Source organism: Centroberyx gerrardi, chromosome 5 (assembly GCF_048128805.1).
Source record: "Centroberyx gerrardi isolate f3 chromosome 5, fCenGer3.hap1.cur.20231027, whole genome shotgun sequence".
Taxonomy (NCBI): domain Eukaryota; kingdom Metazoa; phylum Chordata; class Actinopteri; order Beryciformes; family Berycidae; genus Centroberyx; species Centroberyx gerrardi.
Window position 1 is genome coordinate 5,248,558 of NC_136001.1, and position 22,900 is coordinate 5,271,457.

The 22,900-nt window shown below is 41.3% G+C and overlaps 1 protein-coding gene across 1 annotated transcript; it reads left to right on the plus strand.

The window, feature by feature from the left end:
• The first annotated feature begins 1,344 nt into the window (after nucleotides 1-1,344).
• On the plus strand, nucleotides 1,345-21,115 carry sypl2a (synaptophysin-like 2a). Its single transcript, XM_071902890.2, has 6 exons — nucleotides 1,345-1,474; nucleotides 1,715-1,789; nucleotides 14,740-14,858; nucleotides 17,525-17,723; nucleotides 19,111-19,284; nucleotides 20,509-21,115. Exons 1-6 carry the CDS (start codon nucleotides 1,460-1,462, stop codon nucleotides 20,632-20,634), a joined length of 708 nt encoding a protein of 235 aa, XP_071758991.1. The 5' UTR covers nucleotides 1,345-1,459; the 3' UTR covers nucleotides 20,635-21,115.
• The last annotated feature ends 1,785 nt before the right edge of the window (nucleotides 21,116-22,900 follow it).

A 22,900-nucleotide genomic window follows, 5' to 3' on the forward strand; every position in this document is an offset into this window, starting at 1 on the left:
TGCATAAGCCTTACTGACCATATGTAAATTGTGAAACCTTACATTTGGCTCTGACAAATCACTAGGCTTCCTGAAAACACTGCATCTCAGAAAGTGATGTATGATTATCTCCACCAATCATAGTGTCAGTCAAAATTAGGTCCAGGTGTTCAACAGGTGAATCTGGGAGAGTTCTACCAATTGAAACAGGCACAGTTCCGCATCCCCATCCGGATTCACGTCGGCCACGTGGGTCGGGTAATGGGAGTAGCCCGCTCTCTCGTTACGCCCTCCACAGCCGACTTGGAAGTCCCAGATGTCGGACCTTTTCACTAGCACTTGAACGCACCACACATTTGTGGCTCGGAGGACTGCACCTCTGTCAGATTTGTCCGAAAAATCCACAAATAAATGCGACCTAATCCACACGTGTCTGGTGATCTGTGAATGCAGATTCAACGTGTAAATAAATGCAAAAAAAAAAAACGTGTTTTGGAAAAATAAACTTCCAATTTGGAAATATATGTAGAATTGTTTTACATTTATTCAAATTGGGTGGTATTTATTTGTAGAATTGTTTGACATTTATTCAAATTGAGTGGCATTTGTTTGTGGACAGGAAAATACATTTGTGATCATCCTTTTTCATTTACAAGTCGTGATATATATTTGTGAAACTTGTATGCATTTTTTTCTTTTTAAGACAATTTTGACTCCATAGTGTAACATTACTTCTGAGATGAGTAATGAGTAACGCGTTACTGTTTAAGTAACATGCCCAATACTACCACTCTCTGGTTGTGTCACACAGATCCCGTGGAGACTGGCGACTCCAGTTTGACTGCCTTGCGCCAAGCTACCAGAGTTACACACAAAAAGCCCGGAAGTTAGGCGATTTTGCCTTCAAAATAAACGTAAAACTTGTCTATTTGGAGGGGGGGGGGGGGGGGGGGGGGGGGGGGGGGGGGGGCGTAAGTATTGGTACTGCTGGTAAGTATTGTACATGACAATACATGTCCCAATGAAAATACGCATTATAGTGAAATCATTACAGTAAACACTGTTGTGTATTGCTTGGCATTTCCTTGTTATATGGAATCTTGCATAGGCTGATGTAGGGTCGACTGCTTTTTGAAGGCCAATACTAAGATTGATATTTTTGGATTGAAGCTTTCAGTAACTCATATTTTGTGCCAATTAATCTGACCATTTTATGCCAATAAGTATTTAGTGTTAACTCCACTACTACTACTACTTTGAAAGTTAACGTGGAACCGGAAGTTGTGTATTTTATGCTGCCTAGCTTGACAGTAGTGTTTGACAGCAATTGCCAGTTGTAGCCTGCCTGCCTGCGCGCCTGCTGTTAGCTGTTGTAACTCATCCCACCAAACGGAGTAATTTAACGTCAACTTTATTGTTAACAAAACTGCCAGCTTTAGAGTGAGAAATTGACACCGCTTTCTAGTTGCTGCACGTCTCAATGGACACTGTTCAGGTAGGTGAGTTAGTTGAACACTTAACTTAGCGTTAGGTCGGTTGACAGGAGTTAGCGTTAGCATGTCGCTAGCAAGTTGGCTAACAAGGGCAGGGCCAGTTAGCCGCAAGGTGATAAACAGGTGGCTGTTTGGCTGCTGATATCAGCACTAACTTGCTTATACCTGTGTGTGGTTAACGGTTTATTTGTCCTGCTGAATTCATTTTGATTCAACTTCTCCACTTTATTTCCTATTCTCAGAAACTGGTGTCAGGATTCTCTCTGGATCTGGGACCTCTGAAAGAACCGCTGGGATTTATTCGTGTCCTAGAATGGGTAAGTAAATGAGTGAAGTGTTTAAAATTGTTCAGGTAACAAACCGTGTTAGGCAGCGCATTTTGCAAGCAGTGTGGTTATAGTTTCTAGTGGAGAGAGTAGAACACAGAGTAGAGGTCAGAGTAAAACGAGGACAAATTGGACCATAAACCTGCTGCAGGCTTTCTCTGTCAGTGTCTCACTTTCAAGGGTGGAGATTTGACTTTTGACCCAATTCACTGAGTTAAACCGTGTCCTAAGGTGCTGATTTACAATGTATTTAGCTACTGATTTCCCAAAGCGGAATGATACACGAATGAGTGTGCCAACCGTGTGCTGTGTTGTAACTATACAGCTTAGAAGGAGTGGTAAAAAGGATTGTGTGTGGCAGTGGACCATCCTTGAAGTAGAAACGAACGCCCGGGAATTCCCGGATATTGTGCTGTTGGTAATGAAATAGTCCAGCCAAGTTAGTAGTAGCTGCCTGATTTCAGACAAACTCCTGATAAGCAGTAACACCCACATAGGAATGTGGTCTGAATTTGACTATAGCCTTCGAGGCCATTTGTAACTTCAGAGATATCCATCGGAAGTAAATGAGACCTGTAGCTGATTAGCTAATGTGGAAAGTTTTGCAGGAGAGCAGAGATGTGACTTAATGCTACTGAGAAGCAGGTCTGCCTGGTTGTTGTGAGGAATGCCAGCTGCTGAAACACAAATAGCTTGAATTTATGTATACTGCTACTCAGAGTAACAAGCTCTAAATATTGCTACTGTGTCAGTCTGTGTGTTTGTCTTTGTAATGAGTGGTGTGAATGGACTGCAGCCTAAAAAAAGAGGTTCAGTCACACAGTAGCCACCTCTTATGTGACGTCTAATACTGGTAGTGCTCGGTATTTATGTTTGATGGGACTGCTGTGCTGCCTTGTCTGTTAAAGTAGGCGGTACTGTGTGTGTTTAAGGCGTGTATGTTTGGAGCAGCCATGTCCTGTTGGTAATTAACATAAGGCCCTATCTGCTGCTGTGGAGTTTGATTCCAGGTTAGGCAGCTTTCTGTGCCAGTGTGGAAGTGTATTGCACAACAGTCACTATCAGCAGGGTTTTTGCGCAGGTATGGGAAAGTATGGAAAATGGCAGGTTTACAGGTCTGAATGTGCATGGAAAGTCAGAGAAAACTTTGATTAAGAAAGCCATTGTTTTACTTATGTTATATACTATATATTAGTTTTGAGCTTAGCATACACATACAAGCACATGAGCCTGCCTTATAAATGTAGTAAATGCTTTCTGTAAGAACATTTTCTTGAAAAAATACTTCTGGCCTTCAGTATACACAAACTGTTTTTTCCCACAGCCCTAGATGGGAAAAGATTCCATGTAGTGTGGAAAAGTAGGTCTCAAAGTCTGGCAGTTGGACTATGACCAACAACCCTGTATCAAGCCTTGTACGAAAGGGACAGAACAGAAGCAGTTGTTCATTATTTAGATGCCGTTGACTCATTTTCTCAGCTTTCCCTGCTGACTGTTTGGTGTGCTGCTGACAGGGGGAGTGGTCACTTCCCAGGAAACTCACTGTAAATCCTGCTGGCTGCTGCAGCACAGCATTCTTTGAGCATCTACCCTGGGGGAGTGTGGGGGGGACACACATCTACTCTGTACACATACCACTAACCCCAGGGTTAAGGCAGTGACCAGACAGAAACAGGTGAAGCGATGAAGTTATTGCCATTCTCGTATAGCTATGCCTGCTTGCCAACTAAAATGTTGTTATTAGGATTCATAGTTTGAACATGGTTCTATACAACCGACCTGGAAGGCCAGTCGCTGCACTAATATTATGCCAGGCCATTCTAGTTCTGTTTTTTAATGTGCATCCACTGGCCTGGAGTGTAAATAAGTGAACAAAATGAAGCCACAGCGTATACTCAGATTTGTATGTGGCAACATGTTTGACTGTATTTCTGTTTCAGTCAAGTTCCACTTTGCTGTTGGTATTCCGCTGCCTTGAGGTAGAATCAGGCAGAATTCTTATAGGGTGAGCTATTCTTAGTAGGGTTGTCACGATACTAGAATTTCTAACTTCAATAAAATTCCCAGGAAAATATCGTTATGCGATACCATTTCCGATACCACGGGGGAAAAACCGTAACCCTAACCCTAACCCTAACCCTTTAACATGAAAAAACACAGAGACCCAAACTAGTCTCTTAATATCCGACAATGCAGGGGGAAATCCCGGTGCAAACGAGACAGATGGACGGACAGACAGACACACGCACGCTTCTCCATAACGTAGGCCCGATAAAACTCATTCAAAACTTTGCACTTACACAGCAGATTACCCCTGCTCTAGTCATCAGCCTATCAGAACACTTTTAGCTTGTTGAAGCAACAGATACCCACCAATGATAGGGAAAAATCAGCAAGGCTAGAGTTAGTGGATTATTATTGACAGAATGATTTTAATCGGACATTTCAACGTCTGGTCGAGCCTTCTGACCGGGCCCGGACAATGCATCTGAAAACCGGACAGTCCGGTCGAAAACCGGGCATCTGGCAAATCTACTTGATAACGTTAGCTAGCTCTGTAGCTAACGTTTGGTTTGCTAGCTAAACTAAAACGGATGATGTGCAGGGTACGTTAACGTTTATGATAAATGTTTAATGCTTCAGTGATGTTGAAACGGGAGCTTTCGCTAACCTCTCGAAATTCTTTAGACTCGTGTGTCAGTCCTTAAGGTGCTTCGCCAAGTTTGACGTGTTAGCCCCCTTCGTCGGCACCACTCTGTAGCATTGTTTGCTGACTGAGGCAACAACCCAGCTGACTGCTACTAGTGAGAGGAGGGGCTGTGGGCAGCGGTGCAGGGTGTGTGTGTGTGTGTGGCTAGTGGAGGCGGAGAAACAATATGTTTGATTTTTCATTAAGAGAAAGCACTGCTGGTATCGATACTGTTGCAAATGAGTATTGTATCCGTTTCAAATTTTTAGTATCGATACTTATCGAAGTATCGATACTTTTGACAACCCTAATTCTTAGTACTCTATAGCCCTGGGAGAAACTGTTTGCCTTGCCCTGAAATGCTCTTGGAAGATGTTTATAATTGATATTGCTGAATGTCAAACAGGGGACTGCAAGCCTGTACATTAGCCAGTCGCTCCAGTTTTTCACTGTCAGGTGCAGGTTAGCCTCCTCATGGAGAGGCGGTGGTCTGGCTATTTTTACAGTCATGACATGATAGGTCTGTTTTTGGTTCACTATTGCTTTATGTTCTCCTAGTTGACATTATGAGCTGTATACAAATACAGCTTGTTCGATGAAAATGCAAATTTGTCAGTATCAGAGCCATTTGACTAGATTTGCCTGCCGTCTCTAATCTGTCCTGCCCCTCCCTGATCACACTGTCTGAGGAAAGGTAGTGAGGAATGCCTCAGTCAGTCGGGGGGAGGCTGGGTGGGGTGTTGAACTCCGGACAGGAGGAATGGCCAGGGGAACCCCCGCCCTGACGCAGGGTTTATTTGGGGTGGTCTCAGATTGGCCTGGGCGGGACTGGGTAAGAGGCGGGTCAAACGAGGCTGAGATGAAAGCTGAGAAATGTTGTGGAGTTCCAGAGACACCAGAAAGATGAAACCCGTTCCCTAAAATGTGCAGTGGACTAGAAGCTTGCTAAATACTCCGCTCTGTTCCTCTGTGTGTGTATAAGTTGTTTATTATCATGCAGTCCTTAATGGATACTTGCAGATATGCACTGCAATCTGTAGGCTGTTCTCCACAGAGCCTGGCCCTATGGTTTGGCACATTCTGTTCAACCATTATGTAAATGAAAAGGATCCTGATGATTTGGGAATGCACTTCGGCAGATGTGGGTGTATGCCGGTGAACAAAGGACATTATTCTTGAGAGGAAGTAGGGAAACAATCGTCACATGCCTTAATCAGATGCTTCTCATTGGAGCAAGTACCTCCTCGGGTTGCTGCTATTTCTAGGTATTGCTTGTTCATACACAGCTTAAAATACAATAAGCTCATCACCACCAAAACTTTACATATGTTTATGAGGAAAGACCAGTTTGGTCCCTAAGGCTTTACACTAAATGAACAATTACACCATCTTTATGCCTTTGTTCCTTACAGCTAGGGCTGGGTGATAAAACGATAACGATATCTATCGCGATAGAACTTATACTCAATATAAATATAATACATGCTCGATAGAAAGGTCGATAGAAAGCATTGCTTGGTTGGTTAAGTAAGCAACTCCACACAGCGGAGAAAAAGCCTTGGAACACATTCTTCTTGGAACGCATCAGCCAATCATATAGCAGAAACGGAGAAACCTCAAACCAATCATGAAGCAGGAAGAGCGTCAAGTCCTGCCTTGCTGTACAAATCCTACACGTGCTTTCTGTTTTGTTTCTGCTGAAGTTGAGAAGAGTGGTGGAAGGAAGGCAGAGAAAGAAATTAGTGTACCGTCTGAGAGAGGTTCGAGCGTCGGCTCGGAAGGAATCTTTATAAATCATGTGTGATTTTAGATTTCAGTGTGCCTGAAATACCTTAGGTGTCAAACTCAAGTTTGTCCCTTTAGGCAAATAATTCCCTGAGGCCAGGGATTTCTTTAGGAGCGTTGCATGAAGCACCTAAAATTATCTCCTCAGCTAAGGGCTTGTATTTAGCATTTTACAGTAGTTTCAGCTGTAACACCGCAGTTGAGTCCCTTGTTACCATGGCAACTGCTCGCTTTGAAACATCTTCAAAACTCACAACTCCCCTTGCAATTTCATCAAAGTGTAAATTTTTGTGACACCAAACCATGTCATAGATACTTATTTCATGCAGACTATGGCTGTGGCCGGAATGGATCACTATTCCCTCATTTGTATTTCCCTATATAGTGCTGCTCTATTAGTGCACTAATTAGCGGTAAATCACACTTGATTAATGAGTGAATTCGGACACTTAATTCATAATCATTCATCATCAACCTGCATTTGCATTCACCAGTCGCATAAACAAATGTTTCAACTAACATTTGACATGTTACCAATATTCCTTCAAAGCCAACCATATATGTGTCACTAGCTGACATTAAACAGAAAAAAAATATTCACCAACGTTCCCATCTAGGCGTTTTCCGACCTTATGTTGGTGAATAAATATTCTATGCATCAGAGTTGTGTGCGGCTACTTTTTTCTGTTTATTTTCACACAGCCAGCACTTCACCAATCCAGGTGTGCGGTTTCCTTCACGTTTTGGACTTCTCACTAGCTGACATTAACAAAAAACATGTTACAATAAGCTATGTACCGTATAACTTGCAGCTAGAGATAAATACCTTCCTGAACAACGGACCTTAATGTTAATGTTAGCGTTAACGAGCTCAAATTAGCGTAACAAAACGTGCACTTATAATTAGTTATGAATTGGCAGTTAAAAAAAAACATCTTTAGAATAGATTGACATCTTTTGGGTACCAAAAAAAGTTTATTTACTTGCATTTGTAAACGAGGTTTGGTGAAGAAGAGGATGCCATTATTATTTACTACTACTGCTTTTAAAGCAGGGGATAAGGACCGCTACAAGGTAGCCAGGTACGAGCTGAGGAAAGCCATCAAGTCAGCCAAAAAACAACACCGGGATAAACTAGAACAGCATTACAACGGCAGGGACTCCAGGCGCATGTGGCAGGGACTGCAAGCGATAACGGACTACAAACCCAAGCCGGGCGGTTTTACCAACACCACCGCTTCATTCCCGGATGACCTGAACAGGTTCTATGCCCGCTTTGAGTGTGACTCAGGACCACCAGAAAATGCACAAAATCTTGTTGAGCACTCACTCAACGAGGCAACACACCAAGTGACAAAGGATGACGTGAGTAAGGTTTATAAATCTGTCAAAGCACGCAAAGCTGCCGGCCCAGACGGTATCCCATCTTGTGTCCTTAAGACCTGCTCTAGTCAGCTATCGTATGTTTTTACGGACATTTTTAACCTGTCATTGTCACTCTGTGTGGTTCCTACATGCTTTAAGAAAACCCTTATTGTGCCTGTACCCAAAAAACATCTGTATCCTGTCTTATTGATTACAGACCTGTTGCTTTAACCTCAGTAATAATGAAATGCTTTGAAAAATTAGTTAAGACATACATAAATCTTGACATCCCGGCCAACCTTGATCCGCTACAGTTTGCTTATCGGTCAAATAGATCTGTGGAAGATGCTGTATCACTGGCTGTGCATACTGTGTTAAAACATCTTGAAGGTAAAAACGCCTATGTCAGAATGTTGTTTATTGACTACAGCTCTGCATTTAATGCCATGGTACCTTTTAAATTGGTGTTAAAGCTCAGGGACCTTGGTCTTTGTAATTCCATCTGTGAGTGATTATATGACTTTCTGACAGGCAGACCTCAGACAGTGAGAGTAGATACCAGCTACTCATCTACCATAGTTCTCAACACAGGAGCACCGCAGGGTTGTTGCCTTAGTCCCTTACTCTACAGTCTGTTCACATATGACTGTGTTGCCAAATATCATAATAACAGCATTGTGAAATTCGCGGACGACACCACAGTGATTGGACTGATAAATGACAACAATGAGGACGCCTATAGGAAAGAGGTGAGGGACCTATCCATATGGTGTCAAGACAACAACCTCTCCCTAAATGTTGAGAAAACAAAGGAGATAATTGTTGATTTTAGGAAGTCCAAAACTGTGCAGCCACCAGTTTACATCAATGATGTCCCTGTTGTAATTGTGAATAACTTCAGATTCTTAGGCATTCAGATCTCAGACTCCCTCTCCTGGCCTCTAAACACCAGTTGTGTCGTTAAGAAGGCACAACAGAGACTATACTTTCTGCAATGCCTTAAAAAATATGGAATGTCCAAAAAAACCTTGTAAATTTCTACCGGGCTACCATAGAGAGCATCCTTACTGGAGGCATACTGGTGTGGTTTGGCAACCTGACTGAACAAGACCACAAACAACTGAGGAGGACAGTAAAAACGGCTTCAAAAATCATAGGAACACCACTGCCACAGATTCAGGACATTTACATTTACCTCCCACTGTAGAAGGAAGGCCCTAAGTATTATGGAGGACACCAGCCACCCAGCACATGGTCTGTTCTCATTCCTTCCCTCAGGAAAACGCCTACAGAGCATCAGAGCTCGGACCAGCCGCCTCAAAGACAGTTTTTACCCCCAGGCGGTTAGATTACTGAACAGTAGCACTTTACATAACTCATAGTGATTATTATTTGTGGAATTTCTTATTTATTGTTTTTGTTTTTTATTTATTCTTATTTATATATAGTTTTTAAGGGCTGAGATAGAGCCAGGGCAGATGCATTTCATTGCATTTGAATGTACATTGTACTTTTTAAATGTATGTGACAATAAACTTGAACTGAACTGAAAACCATGGAAGGGTTAGAACTTCGTTGCTTGGTAAAGGCCAGGTGACGACAGACTCGCAATGCATTTTGGTATACTTTCATGGTTTTAATGACCAGGCTTGTTCACTAGATATTACAGTGTATTGTGGGAAATGTGTAGTGCCCTCAAAATCATTCCACAATATCATTTTACGATTCGGACACTAACAAAAAATGTCTGACGTACGTATTAGTGCCCTAAAACGCAGATAGTGATCCATTCCGGCCACAGCCTATGTATCATTTTTGTGTACTAGTTATGGACTGGCTGCAAGCTAGCTAATGGGGAAAATGCATTGAACAAGCTGCTAGCTTGGTGGATTTCAATCTTGCCAACAAGAACATTGGAAGCATAGTTGGCTATCTGGCTAGCCAGCCTGAAGCCTCCTACACATAAAACGTCATTTTCTTTGACTAATATTAATTAATTTGAAAATAATAGCATTATGAAACTGGCACAAATTCTTATAGGACAATAAAATATCTATCTATCTATCTATCTATCTATCTATCTATCTATCTATCTATCTTAAGAGACCAGGGGAGGCCCCTTAACATTTAAGGAAAGGAAATTCCCTTAAGGGGCTTTGTGCAACCCATCAGCAATTGTTTTGAGGTTTCTGCTGTATGGCTGATGCGTTGGTTGTGTAACCTAACTTTGTTCCACTGAGGCTTTCTCTCCGCTGTGTGGAGTTGCTTACTTAACCAACCAAGCACTGCTTTCTATTGACCTTTCTATTGAGCATGTATTATATTTATATTGAGTATAAGTTCTATCGCGATAGATATCGTTATTGTTTTACCGCCCAGCCCTATATATATCGATATCGACTGATAAAAAAAATATTATATCATGATAAAGATTTTTGCCATATCGCCCAGCCCTACTTATAGCCTGCTATGTTGTCCATTTATGAAACCATTTTCATTGCTTCAAAAATGTGCATGTATCTCATCCCTTGTTGGACAACATGTTGGTCATAGGGAAAAATGTATTGAAATTTGTCCTTAGTAACATAACTTAGAACCACTACAGGAGTTGCAATACCCCCCCCCCCCCCCACACACACACACACACACACAATTAAAACAGTATGAACATTACAAAAACCAAATACTATTACAACAGAACCTCCCTTCATTAAAAAAAATAGAGGTGCTATATGTGTCATTTTGACATCAATAAATCATGACCACATTAATTTTGAGACCTCGGTATAATTACTGTAAACAAACGAGACCATCACTGAGGAGATTGTCAGCCTCTACCCTGCATTTTACATTGTGAGCTACAGCATCAGATTTGGATGGAAATCTGCTTTACGGCACAAAACAGGAAGAGGGCGCTGTTCTTCTAGCGCAAACAGAGCTAAAGCTTTCAGAGTTTCTGGCAATGGCAGATGGTGGAAGGAGTGAAAGGCCGATGGAAAAATCACCTCCAACTAGGGCTGTCAACGTTAACACATGCAATTAATTAGAATTAGGATGGTGTCTGTTTTTTGGGGGACCTATTGCTCCTTTTTGGGCTTTCTAGGTACTCGTGGCTGTGTAAACAAACTGAGTTGGGTGGCCACTGGCCACACTGATCTGTTGTGTCTGTCCGTGTATGTTCATTTCAATTAATTTTTGATGAGAGAAATCTACCTGTCAGTAATTCTGTCCATTTTCTGACCGATCAGTGTGGCCCCCTTAGCAAAGCCAGAGAAATATGATGGAGAATAAAGGTGCACTGCTCAATGGACGCTTTAGATTTAAAACAATTTTGGACAGTTCTGCAGACAAAACCAATGTTATATACAACCTCTGTGAATGCAAATTCAAAGTTTGACTTATCACTTGAGAGCCAAACATGACGGTGCTCAAAGTGCCAGTCAGCAGAGTCAACATCAGATTCTAATCCAAGAATGAGCAAATTGCGCAGAATTTTTTTTTTTTAATGTAATTTTAGCATGCCGTTAAATATGAGATTAATCACAATTCATTACAGAAAGTTTAAGATTAATCGCAATTAATAATAGTAGTTTGACTACTCAGTAAAGATAAAGACACTGGGGAGGGGGAGGAGGGTCAGGAAGCAACGGGACTGATGGGAAATGTAGTTTTTTGAGAAACACTACCACTAACAATACCACTGGCGTGAGATAGTGGCTACCAATCATCTCCACCATGGTCTCATCTGTTTACTTTAATTATACAAAGGTATCACCATCAATTTGACAACTATGTATTGATGTTTAAGGGAAAAATCCACCTTAAAACACTTTTACACTTTTAAAAACAGCTATTGAATTATTGCTGTGACGTCATGTCAAGATATTACCAGCAGCTGAATTGAATTGAATTGAAATTTTTTATTGACAATATAAAAAATATATGACATATATATATATATATATATATATATATATATAAATAATATATGCACAGCCTCACCAGGAGGCATCACATCTTTGTACAATATTTGTCAAAAGGATAAAACACAATAAAGCCCAAGAGCTTATTTCCATTGTGGTCCTTTGGGTATAGGTGTGTGTTTCACTGTTAGTGATTGAACAATAGAGTTTAACAGCAGAAAATGTTTCAGCGATCTAAAACATCAACGGTAAACGTCAGGTTTTGGTGTCAGTCCCTCAGAATCAAAGAGTGAGGGCTTCTTTCTAGAGCCGCCATTTTGCACCAAGAGACGCTCAACAATCATACAGGGAGAAATCCATCGTAGAAGAGGCAGAGAGACCACCAACAGTAGCTTCAATAGGCCAGAATGCAGTGCAACGTGTTTTGAGTAAGGGGCGAAAGATTTTCCCTTTTAAAAATGCTACACTGGCGTGTTTTCACATGAATACCACAGACGTAGTGTAATTTTAGAAATAAGCCTGTGTAGTATTCCAAGTCTTCATTCTGGGATCAGTAGAGATGGGAGCTGAGACGCAGACTGTACCTCTGGTGGTAGTGGGGTGCGGTGGGAGAGACAGATGGTGAGAGCTGGTTCATCTTCGCCACCATCCTTCCCATTTGGCATCGGCTTTCTGACAGAGTGCCGCTGTATCAAATCCCTCTCTGCTCTGTCCCTCGTTCTGTGTCACTATTTCAGCACTTCACTCAATGTCTTGCCTTTTAAAAATAGGAGACTTGACAGTGCGAGTATTTTGCTTGCACTTGCTCCTAAAAAAAAAAAAAAAAAAAAAAAAAAGTAGAAAAGCCTCTGAAACAGCATTTCGACCATGAGACACTAAAACCCTCCACTGAAACCCAGGGTAATAATAATATGCATACTTGTATGGAATCCGATCAAAACGTTCCATTAGAGTCAGTTCATGTTAAAGGCTGATACCAGTGGGGTTTTTTTTTATTTGGAGCCAATGGTCTAGGTTGCCGCTCTCCTTTCCATTCTTCCTGCTGGTGTCTGCTCAGTCAGCATAGTTGGAGATATCAGCGCTCGTTTTCCTCCTTCAGAAGAAGCTGTTTGCTGACATTCATTCTTGTCCAGTATGAAAAACAACTTCCACAGAACCAGATAATCCATCACAGTCAACATGAAGCCTTCATTTGGTTGCGTCAAACTTTCCATTTTATTATGTCATCGTGCAAGTTGAGTGTTTTCATATCAGTGCTGCATTATGTTACGCTCTGCTTTCCTGTCAATCACCTGATACCCACAGGAAGAAATGGAAGTCTCCACCAGGAAATAATCTGTCAAGAACATGCCCCTTCACAGACTGAATTGGCACATCCACGTCTATTTATTAAGGGCATCTTTGTTACCTGGGACAGCAGTTAATTTCAAGATAGGTTTAAAAACAAGTAAATATTAAAACATCTAATGACATACGGCATGCATTGCAGAACGATTGGGGGAAATGTCAACTAGATGTAGACCAAAGTAAATGGGCTGTTACTCTAAATCAGTGGTTCTCAACGTGGGGTGTGGGGACCAAGAGGGGTCCTTGAGGGAGTTTCAGGGGGTCCCCAGCAAATTGATGAATTGTTAAACTTCACCATTATTTCATTTACAAGAAGTTAACACAATTAGAGAATGTAGAAGAATGACTGTTTTGATCATAGTTTCACTGTTATCTCTCTACCTATAATACAGATAGTCATGGAATTCTGGACAAAATCACATCTGACAATAAACAGATTCCTAGATGTCCGAGAGACAAAATCTCATCAAATGGGGGTCTGTGACCCTAAAGTGTATCAAATTATGGGTCCTTGATATGAAAAAGGTTGAGAATCACTGCTCTAAATGACACTAGTATGGGCTTCCCATAGACAAACAGTGTAGTATTGAGCAATTCTGCAATAACAATATCTTCAGACAAACTGCATCATATCCATCATATCAGAGGTGGACAAAGTTGCAGGCCACATTTAACTACATCAGAGCCATAGCTGTTTGTAAGGAGCCGGGCTAGTTTAAGCTGAATGTTGTGTTTGTCAGCCTGATGTCTGTTAGGGTTTGCCATGTTTGCTCTCTCAGCACTCTGTGAGGGAGGGAGTTTCCTGTGTGGAAAGAGGATGTTGGATGGGACAACTGCAGGGAAGATAGTGATAGTGAGAGAAAGTGCGGAAGTCCGGTCACAAGGTGAAAAATTCACCTCTGATACTGAAAGGGAGAGGGTATTCTGGGGTTAACCCTGCAGTAGTCTCCTCTCTGTCTTTCTTGCTCTGTGAAGGATGTAGTTTTTAGGTTTTCTGATCCTGAAATACATTATGCAGTTCTGTGTAGTCAAGTTCCCAGTGCTAGCCACAACCAACTAGTCATCCAGTCCTTTCCTGTTGAGCCTTGACCTAGTAGGGTGTCGGTCCTGGCTCTGAATCTTTCTTGCCAAGTCACCACTTTTATGACTGCCTTAAAGTAAACTTCACAGTATGCAAATTTTGTCCTTGAGGCAGGAAGTGTATTGTTAGTCCTGCCCTCTTCCCCCTCAGTTGGTCAAGTTCCCACCCCAACACTTGTCACTCACCTTGAAACAGCATCTAGCCTGAAGCTGAAGTAACCGGCATCTGTAAAGCCTCCACAGGTGTTGAAGAGGCAGACGGCGAACACAGCCAATCTGCATTAAAAAAAAGCAACGCTGATATGGATAATGTGACGATATTTTGGTGTTGAGTATGCATGCTTTCATAAGATATTTACACACAAGGAAATTTAGAAAATTATTAATGATCATTAGTAATCAGTAATAAGTAATATGGATATGATGAGCAGGTTTCATTTTACTTTGTAGTAAGAAACAGTAGAAACAGCTGCTGACTGCAGCTCTTTTGAGTGAGTGTGGGTATACTGGGTGGGTGGCGCCCCTCCTACACACTGTGGGCACCACCGGAGTGAGAGCAGCCTTGGCTTAAACAGTGCCATATTTATCTTCAGAATAGGGTTATGAAATTTGTATATTGCTCAGCGGTATTGTTTGACTTAAAGCTATTTGCCTCCATCACATGAAATATGTTTTTCTGCCCCATCCATCCCTATCTCTGCCTCTTCCTTCTTTGTACCCCTCCTCCATCCCATCTTTCAATGGCTCTACAGGTCTTCACCATCTTTGCCTTTGCCACCACTGGAGGCTACTCCGGGACAACCCACTTCACAGTCAAATGTCCAAACGAGGAGTCAAAAGAAGTCAACCCTGTGTTTGGCTACCCATTCAGGTACAGCACTAGAGCACTCGCAGACAGATGATAAACCCTGCTGTGTCATCTCTCATTAAGGGAGGGGGGGGGGGGGGGGGGGGGGGTTAGCTTTTACAATTAGCCTACAATTTTATACCATCATCTTAAAAGAAACACACCTGTGAAGTCTTTTTGTGTGAAAATAATTTAATATAATTTAATTTCATAACATTTTTAGTAATTTAATCTCTAGTGCCCCTCTCCCACCTAAAGAGCTGTACTGTAGCTTTTAAATCAGCAAAAGAAGGGACATTTTTTTTACATCTTAAATTATAGTGGCCTATAAATCCTCCAGCCAAGCAAAAAAAGTGAAAAAGTATCGCATTCCCAGTAGGAAGCCGCAGTACAAGACACTGAAATGATGCAAAACCACCTGGAAAATGTCTGCTGTGTTTAAGTACTAAATACATTTTAAATTAACTTGACTTTAGTTTTTGTCCCTGCGTGTACTTCCACATTTGAGTGTCAGCAAAACATGCCGACTTAATTTTTTCTGTATCTATGAAATTAGTTTGCATTGTGTTTATTTTGAAAGAGGTAGTTAGTAGTGGGAATGGATGTTGCCTGCTACAGTTTAAAGCCCTTTGCACACTGAGCCAAGATATTTCCACGCTCTCACATTTTAAAATCATAATTTATCTAGCTTTTGCTGTAAAAAGCACGAATCAATGGAAGCGGGTAGAAGGCTGAAGAGTGGACTGCCGTTAAGATTTGATTGATTGAATTATCTAGCCAATTGTATTGTTTGCAGCCATTCCAAGGAACCTGATTGGTCAGAATTTGAAGGTCCAGCCCCCTCTGCCTTGCAGATTTTTTTTTCCTTTACAAACCACCGTTTACAAAACGTTACTATGTAGTAAACCTGTCAAAAGTCTGTAAGCGCGCAGATGGACATCCGCACGATGCACGTGATTTTTTGCCTCACAGCGGGTAAGACTGAAACTGCAAGCACAGAACTGAATATACAGACTTGCAAAACGGAGTTTACAAGCACAGAACTGAATGTACAACCTTGCAAAATTAAGCTTGCAACCACGGACCTGAAGGTACAAACTTGCAAAACGAAGTTTACAAGCACAAACCTAAGTGTACAAGTACACCTTTTTGAATGATTTAGTATTCCATAGACTTTTGCACTCACTGCCTTCCTCCCTGTATTTACTGGTATACTTCATTAGCCTACAGGTAAGTTGTTATGAATTTCATCTTTCACCTTTTTGAATGATTTAGTATTCCATAAAAGTCGTTTTGGCATGAAGGAAATGACAGAGCAACGTTTAGGACAGGCCATGCTGGCATTATGGCTTTAACGTTAGCTTAAGTTGTAACAATTAACTTCATTCAGTGTGATGCCGTCTCCTAACATCCTCGTTGGTCACAATGCCGCTTTTGTCCAGCAGATGTTGCAGTTTTCAACATGGCTTTGGTCCCAATGAAAATAAACTCATAAATAATGGCGTTTTGGATTTCTTGGGGCAGAGTATTAGGCAGCTATCTGTGCTTGTCAAAAACTGCAGGAAACCTTGAGAGACTTACACTGGGCAAAATGTTAAATAACCAAATATCAAGATTATTGAAATCTGCAATAAAATTGGCAGGGAATTATCATCTGTGATGAATTCAGTGTATCGCCAATCCCGATGTATTTGTCCAATGTGATGACAATGGATTTTAGACAATAGTCAATTTTAGCTTGGTTTATACAGTTGATATGATGCACCCAACACAATTAATTGTGTTACAACAAATGACAAGATTTGTGGGTATCTGTCAGCATGAGTAAAGTTAGCTACCTTTCAAATGTGCAACTCTTTCACCAAGTGGGGAGGATAGGGCTTGATTACTGGCTGAGGAGATGAACAAGGCACAGCCGTCTCCCCCAAGGCTGTGTGCCTTGTTCAGGTTGACACTTAAGAGAATAAAATTTAGAGAATAAAAGTCACTGCTGCTCATTTCTAGCAGCCAGAAAAAATGACTGCTTTGATGGGCTAGCAGTACTAGAGGCTTTGTCTCCTCCCCCTTTTCCCAAATGTAAGATGATTGGTCGACTCCAGTAACATCAGTTCTCTACATCACAAACCGACCATGGTCTGACTAGTGCATTTCATAGGAGCCATTTTTTCTAAATACAACTTTTGCATTTAAATTATCCATTACTAAAGATACCTCCACTTTAAAAAACAATTTCCTCACTTTCTTGTCTTACAAGAAAACAACAGATGGCTGTATCTGGTTAGGTGTCTGTATGTTTGGACTTCCCACAGTCATAAAAACATAAAACACCACACTGAACATCGCTAGCCCAGACATTCCTCAGCAAGCTATGCTGAACTCCTTAAGGGACCCATGTGTGGGAAGGCAACTATAATCATTTCAAGGAATGGTTAAAATGTAATTTCTTCATGATGGAGTTGATCTACAATCATGCATAGCACCAGAAGGTTTTGTTCAGTGTGTGCAAACACTCTTTGCAAAGTCTCGCTTAATCCTTTTATAATTCTCTCTTCTTGCCTCCAATGGATAGAAATGTAACCCAGGTGAAGAACTTCTAGTTGTCATGTCTCTGAAATCAAACAGAGTTTAAAAACAGAGGAATCATCAGAATGTCTGTTGACAGTGCCGTCTTCTTCTCCCTCTCCCTTCAGGTTGTCGGCCTACTCCTACCAGATACCGTTGTGTAGCGGCGGTGCAGTGAACGAGACCTTCCTCCAGGGTGACTTCTCCTCCTCGGCAGAGTTCTTCGTGTGCGTGGGTGTCTTTGGTTTCCTCTACTGCACCGCCACACTGATCCTCTACCTGGGCTACCAGAACGTCTACCGCCAGACCAGCCGTGGACCCATCATAGTGAGTGCACCATCCAGGACTTAGCAAGGAGGGACTCTAGTGATCGGCTATGAGAAGGGATGCACTGGGCCGATTATTGGTCTAAAACTCCAGATTGGATTCTGCAAAACCTGAAAGTTATTATCCACATAAGCACCATCAATTGACTGCTGTTTTGAGTGTTAGGATGTGGTCACATCTACAGTTTGTTTTCTTTGGTCTCAACCACAGTGGAAAAGTTTACTTTGTAGCATTTTTGCATTTGGTTCATTTAAGTTCACACTGTCCAATTACAAGTGAACCAGGGCTTGTAAACAGAAGTGACATAGACTCACAAGTAGCTTGTTTATTGGACTGAGTTTTGGTAACCTGTCATCCCATCAGATTTGAGATTTTGGGGGGGGGGGGGGGTCAAAACAAATTTGATTCTAGTCCCTGTAACTTTAGCGAAGCATGATGGACTTGTCTGTGCTTTTTGCTGTAAAAATAATTTTTGGGTGGCAGCCAAAGTGTAACTGGCAAGTGCCAAAGCCACCAGAATGGGGAAAATGCTAATTTGGTGCTGTAAAACATGATTTAGAACCATTTTCCCTTTTTGTATTTTTGCTTGCTATACAATACTCCGACCAGCAAAGCGGCACTGATAAACGCTGTTGTACCCACTGTCACTAAACAGAAGAAGTCAAGTGAAAGCAATAACTAGTGTTCAGCGAGATGCTTGAAACTACTTCTTCAAAACGAGATCCGAGCGAGACAAAGATGTTACCCAACTTTCAAACAAAGCTAGATTTTTATGTGTACCGTTGGGCTAGCTACCCAACTTACCGCAAGTTGCTGAGACGAGAGGTTTTGACAATATTATACTTTTTATGCCTGTTCATTATTACATTCCATATTGAGTTTATTGATAACCTTTGTAAACAGTCCGCCTATACACTCATCCTCAGGTGGAACGCTTACAGTCATATCAATGCTGTGTAGCTAAATCACAAGTGAGGACAGTAAGCACTGTCAATAAACTAAGATAAACAAACATTACTTATCCAGCTAAATATAGTGAGAATAGAAAATCACAAAAGAAGAAAAAATCAGAGTCATCAAATATGTGATTCCTCTTATGCGGATATTATTGAACTGTAAGTGTCTTCTACAAAGCTGAATCCACAGCTGACATTTTTCCAAATGAAAATTATAAATTATAAAAGTTGGATGTCACTTTCTTATGCAACTGGAGTGGAGTCTTTGTTTGCTACCATGTGCATGGCATTTACTGTTTTTACATGTACTCAGGTCATTGTAAATGGTAGATAATGTGTAAATGCTGGGAAATGGAATATTTGACTGAGCATTTGGGTGATATTTGTGTTGATGTAAACATACTGACTGTTAGCTGTGTGTTCCCTACCAGGACCTGGTGGTGACTGCTGCCTTTGCCTTCCTGTGGCTGGTTTCCTCCTCAGCCTGGGGCAAAGGACTGGCCGATGTCAAGTGGGCCACCAGCCCAGAGCACCTAGTGAAGTCCTGCCCAGAGGTCTGCCACACAGGGGACTTCCCTTCCATGGGCCGCCTCAATGCCTCTGTGGTAAGTTCAGTCAGGGCGTTAACACTGCTCCACTTTTTCTGTAGAGAAAGTGCTGCCTCAAACACATTTTGTGCTGAAAATCAAAAGTAGGTTTATTCCCCTATCAGCAAACAGTACCGATGTCCACCTCCCAGACACTTCACAGAGAAACTGTTACAACACAGCATCCTCCATACTGACTCTGTATGATTAGAGTACTACCAACTACTACTACCAACTTAACTGCCACTACTTACTCCACACAGTAACAACTACTACTTTACTGCTGCTTTACTATCACTACTTGATCCATTTTCAACACAATAACAACTACTGCTTTACCAATAGCTAATATCACAATTCATTTTTCTGTCACATTTTTGTATTGCGATATATAGAATTTCGGTATACCGTCCCATCCCTAATAACTACCTTACCCTGCCAGAGGCAGAGGCAGTTTGAAAAAAGAGGAATAGTGTGAACACAGCCGAAGCCTGGCAATATCTGAAGTAGTAATCGGAATAGGGAGTCAACCGATTAAATTACAGCCATTTAGCACTTTTGAAAACATTGACTGACAGTGATTTTGCAGTGTCAGCTTACATGGAGGTATTGACTGCAAGATGTTAAGGCAGCCACACTACAAGAACTAATTGAATCCTTTTATGCTTTGGTGACATGACATTTCTACAATCCATTAAGAAATCACACAAACTTGGAATTCTATCGTGACTGGCAAATGTTTTAATAGTGTTTTAGTAATTCTAGGTTTTGAATCATACTCATTATTTAGAAATGTTTTCTGCCTGTGCTTCTTCCATTTGTTCGGATTTTGGAAAATGCTGAATTTCACCACAGATTTCTGGCATTTTCAAAATTACACTGATTGGCCCAAGGGGGCGCTACAATTACAGGTTAATGACATATTTGATGACTGCATCATTTGTGGGGGACAGTTGCCTTGTTGCTGTGCTACACTTGATGCTGTTTCTGTGACCACCTCCCCAACCTCCACCTGAGTTGGTTCTATTTAGGTTTGTGAAAGTGGAGGGAGTTGTAGATATGTGCCCCCTGCATGGATGATCATTATGTATGTTTGCAATGGGTTGACTTCATTGAGATGTATGTATATTTGCCCATGTGTGTTTTGCAAAGCAGTTTACATCACTATTTGAAATACAAAGTGTTCCAGTGCTATTTGTATTTCCCCATTAATTTCTTCATCTGTTTTCCTTCTTTGCACAGATTTTTGGGTTTTTGAACCTGATCCTGTGGGCAGGGAACTGCTGGTTCATTTACAAGGAGACTCCCTTCCATAAGGATCCCAACCCACCAGCCACCATGGAGGAAGGAGGGGCCCCTGGGCCCTAAGTTGATTGCTGAGGATCCCCCAGCACAGCCCTGTACCTACAGCAAAGACGCTTTGGGCCCAACACTGATTCTAATGTCACCTTACTGAAAAAGAAACACAAGGAAAACAGTTCATCTTCCAACACCAATAAGAGCTCTTTTTCAATGATGGGTCTTCAACTCAAGTAAACCCAGCCCCGAATGACTGAGCAGCACTGTGGGTTTTTTTTGTTTTTTTTATATATATCATATGTTGATTTCCATTGGCCTACTAACTGTAGTAAACTCACAATTCCCCAAGTGCCTTAGACGCAGTTAAAGTGCAACTAGAAGCTAAAATGCCTTCACAATACAATACAATGACAGTTGCTGTGAATGTGGCCTGAGTTGAAAACCTTGATAGGAAAACGGTTTTATTTGGTGTCCAAAACAGCAGGCCTGGTCGCCCTCTCTTGAGCAGGTCCTTTCTACGTTATTGGGGGTCCAGAAAGGGCCTGCTCTTCTCCCAGTATGTAATTCATAAGAGTAAGTGTTGCAGTGCCGAGTTGAAAAAACGTAATTCTAAACATGTCAGTCACTCCACTTCCAATGAATGAGTCACGGCCTAGGAGGTCAAGAGTTCTGTTGAATGCTCCTGCTCCGTAGCTGTGCTCATGCCCTCCAGTAAAAAGAGATGACACCAGAGCCATGTTGTATAATTAGCCAAAGGGGTGTGTTCACAGAATGTACTTTTCTGAGTTCTGCCTCTGAAGCGTCAATCCATCTAATTAATAATTTGACAGCAATGCCACCCCCCCGTCCCTCTCACGTTCTAATCCACTGACGCTCGCTCTATACCTCATAACTACATGGATGTTGCAGTTTGAACACGCATCGCTTTACACGCATTTAACTTTTGATGGCTGCTTGAACACACATCGACAGTTTGTGTCACCAACTCCCCGCACCCCTTTCCTCTAAGATCCAAGGCAGGATTCTACCCAAGTATTGCCCTTATCAAATAAGTCAATTGGTAAATGTGTATGAATATATGACGTGTTATATTGTTCCTCACTGTAAGGCCAAACTGCAGGTTGTGGTAGCGTTTGCCATGCTTCTCAATGTTGACGCCTGTACGCAGCACAAAGCTGGGTTTCTACGTCATGTTTACTCAAGTACCTGTTGTTCATGACTTTTACAGTGGAAGTGACTGTCAGGCCAAACCGTGCTTAGTTCCTGTTCCGTAGAAATGTGACATTTAAATCACTCAACACTAAGTTCCATCCTGGTTTTCACTATCTTTTGAAAAGAAGACTTGCAATGTCATTATTTATATATATTTTTACCAACATTAATTAGTCCATTACATATTTTTAAAAGCCATTGTTGGTGCTTCTGTTTGTGTTTCCCCATGGAAAATCACCCTTGTGCAGCTTCTCTTTGAGTGATCTACTTTGTAACATGGGTGTCAAATTTGCTGTTAAAATTGTCATACCACTGGGTAGCTGTAGGCTTTATCTTGATGATGATAAATAGTACAAGTTAACAAAAAGTGGCCAAATGTGTGCCAGAATGAATTAATCCTGCTGTACTTCTTTCTAATTTCTTTCTTTATTAATCTGCCTGACATGCAACTCAATAGCCAGTGCCTTACATTTGAAGGTTTTGTATTGAAATCGTCAGTTGCTCTTTGTGGGAAAATGAATCACTGTTCATTGCTATTTGCAAACTTTTGATTATTTGCATTGCACTAAGAGTGATCTAATTGATATCAATGAAGTCTTGTGCCTTGAGAGATTGTTCTGATTTGAGCAAAGTTTTTTGTGCCTTCTATGCAGCTCCTTTATTTGATAGCCATAGCCTCTGTAGGGGTTTATGAGGGGCTGTTTCAAGTCAGGATCAGTTAAGCCAATATATTTTCCACATTACACTGAAATTAGAAGTATATTTAGTAAGTTGCCTTATCAATTTTAAAAGAGAAATCTTAGTTTATTTTAAACACACAGGGATGTCTATGTAATGGATTACTGACATTGGACTTTTTGTATTGTATGCCTTGTTTGTGCAAAGAAAACAACGGTTTGTCTGTAAGTCTTATGTATTGACATGTTTAAAAAAATGAGAGCTGCAACTGTTGGATTCTGCCTCCTTTCTTGATTACTTTGCAAGATAAGTTTTTTTTTAACCTCTAAATGTGCACTTCTCAACTCCCCCTCATGGTTTAAATACATGAAAGGTCTTACTGGATTGTGAATCCGTGTACTAATATATTGAGAAGTGGGACCAAAGGCTGTGAGGAGACATTTAC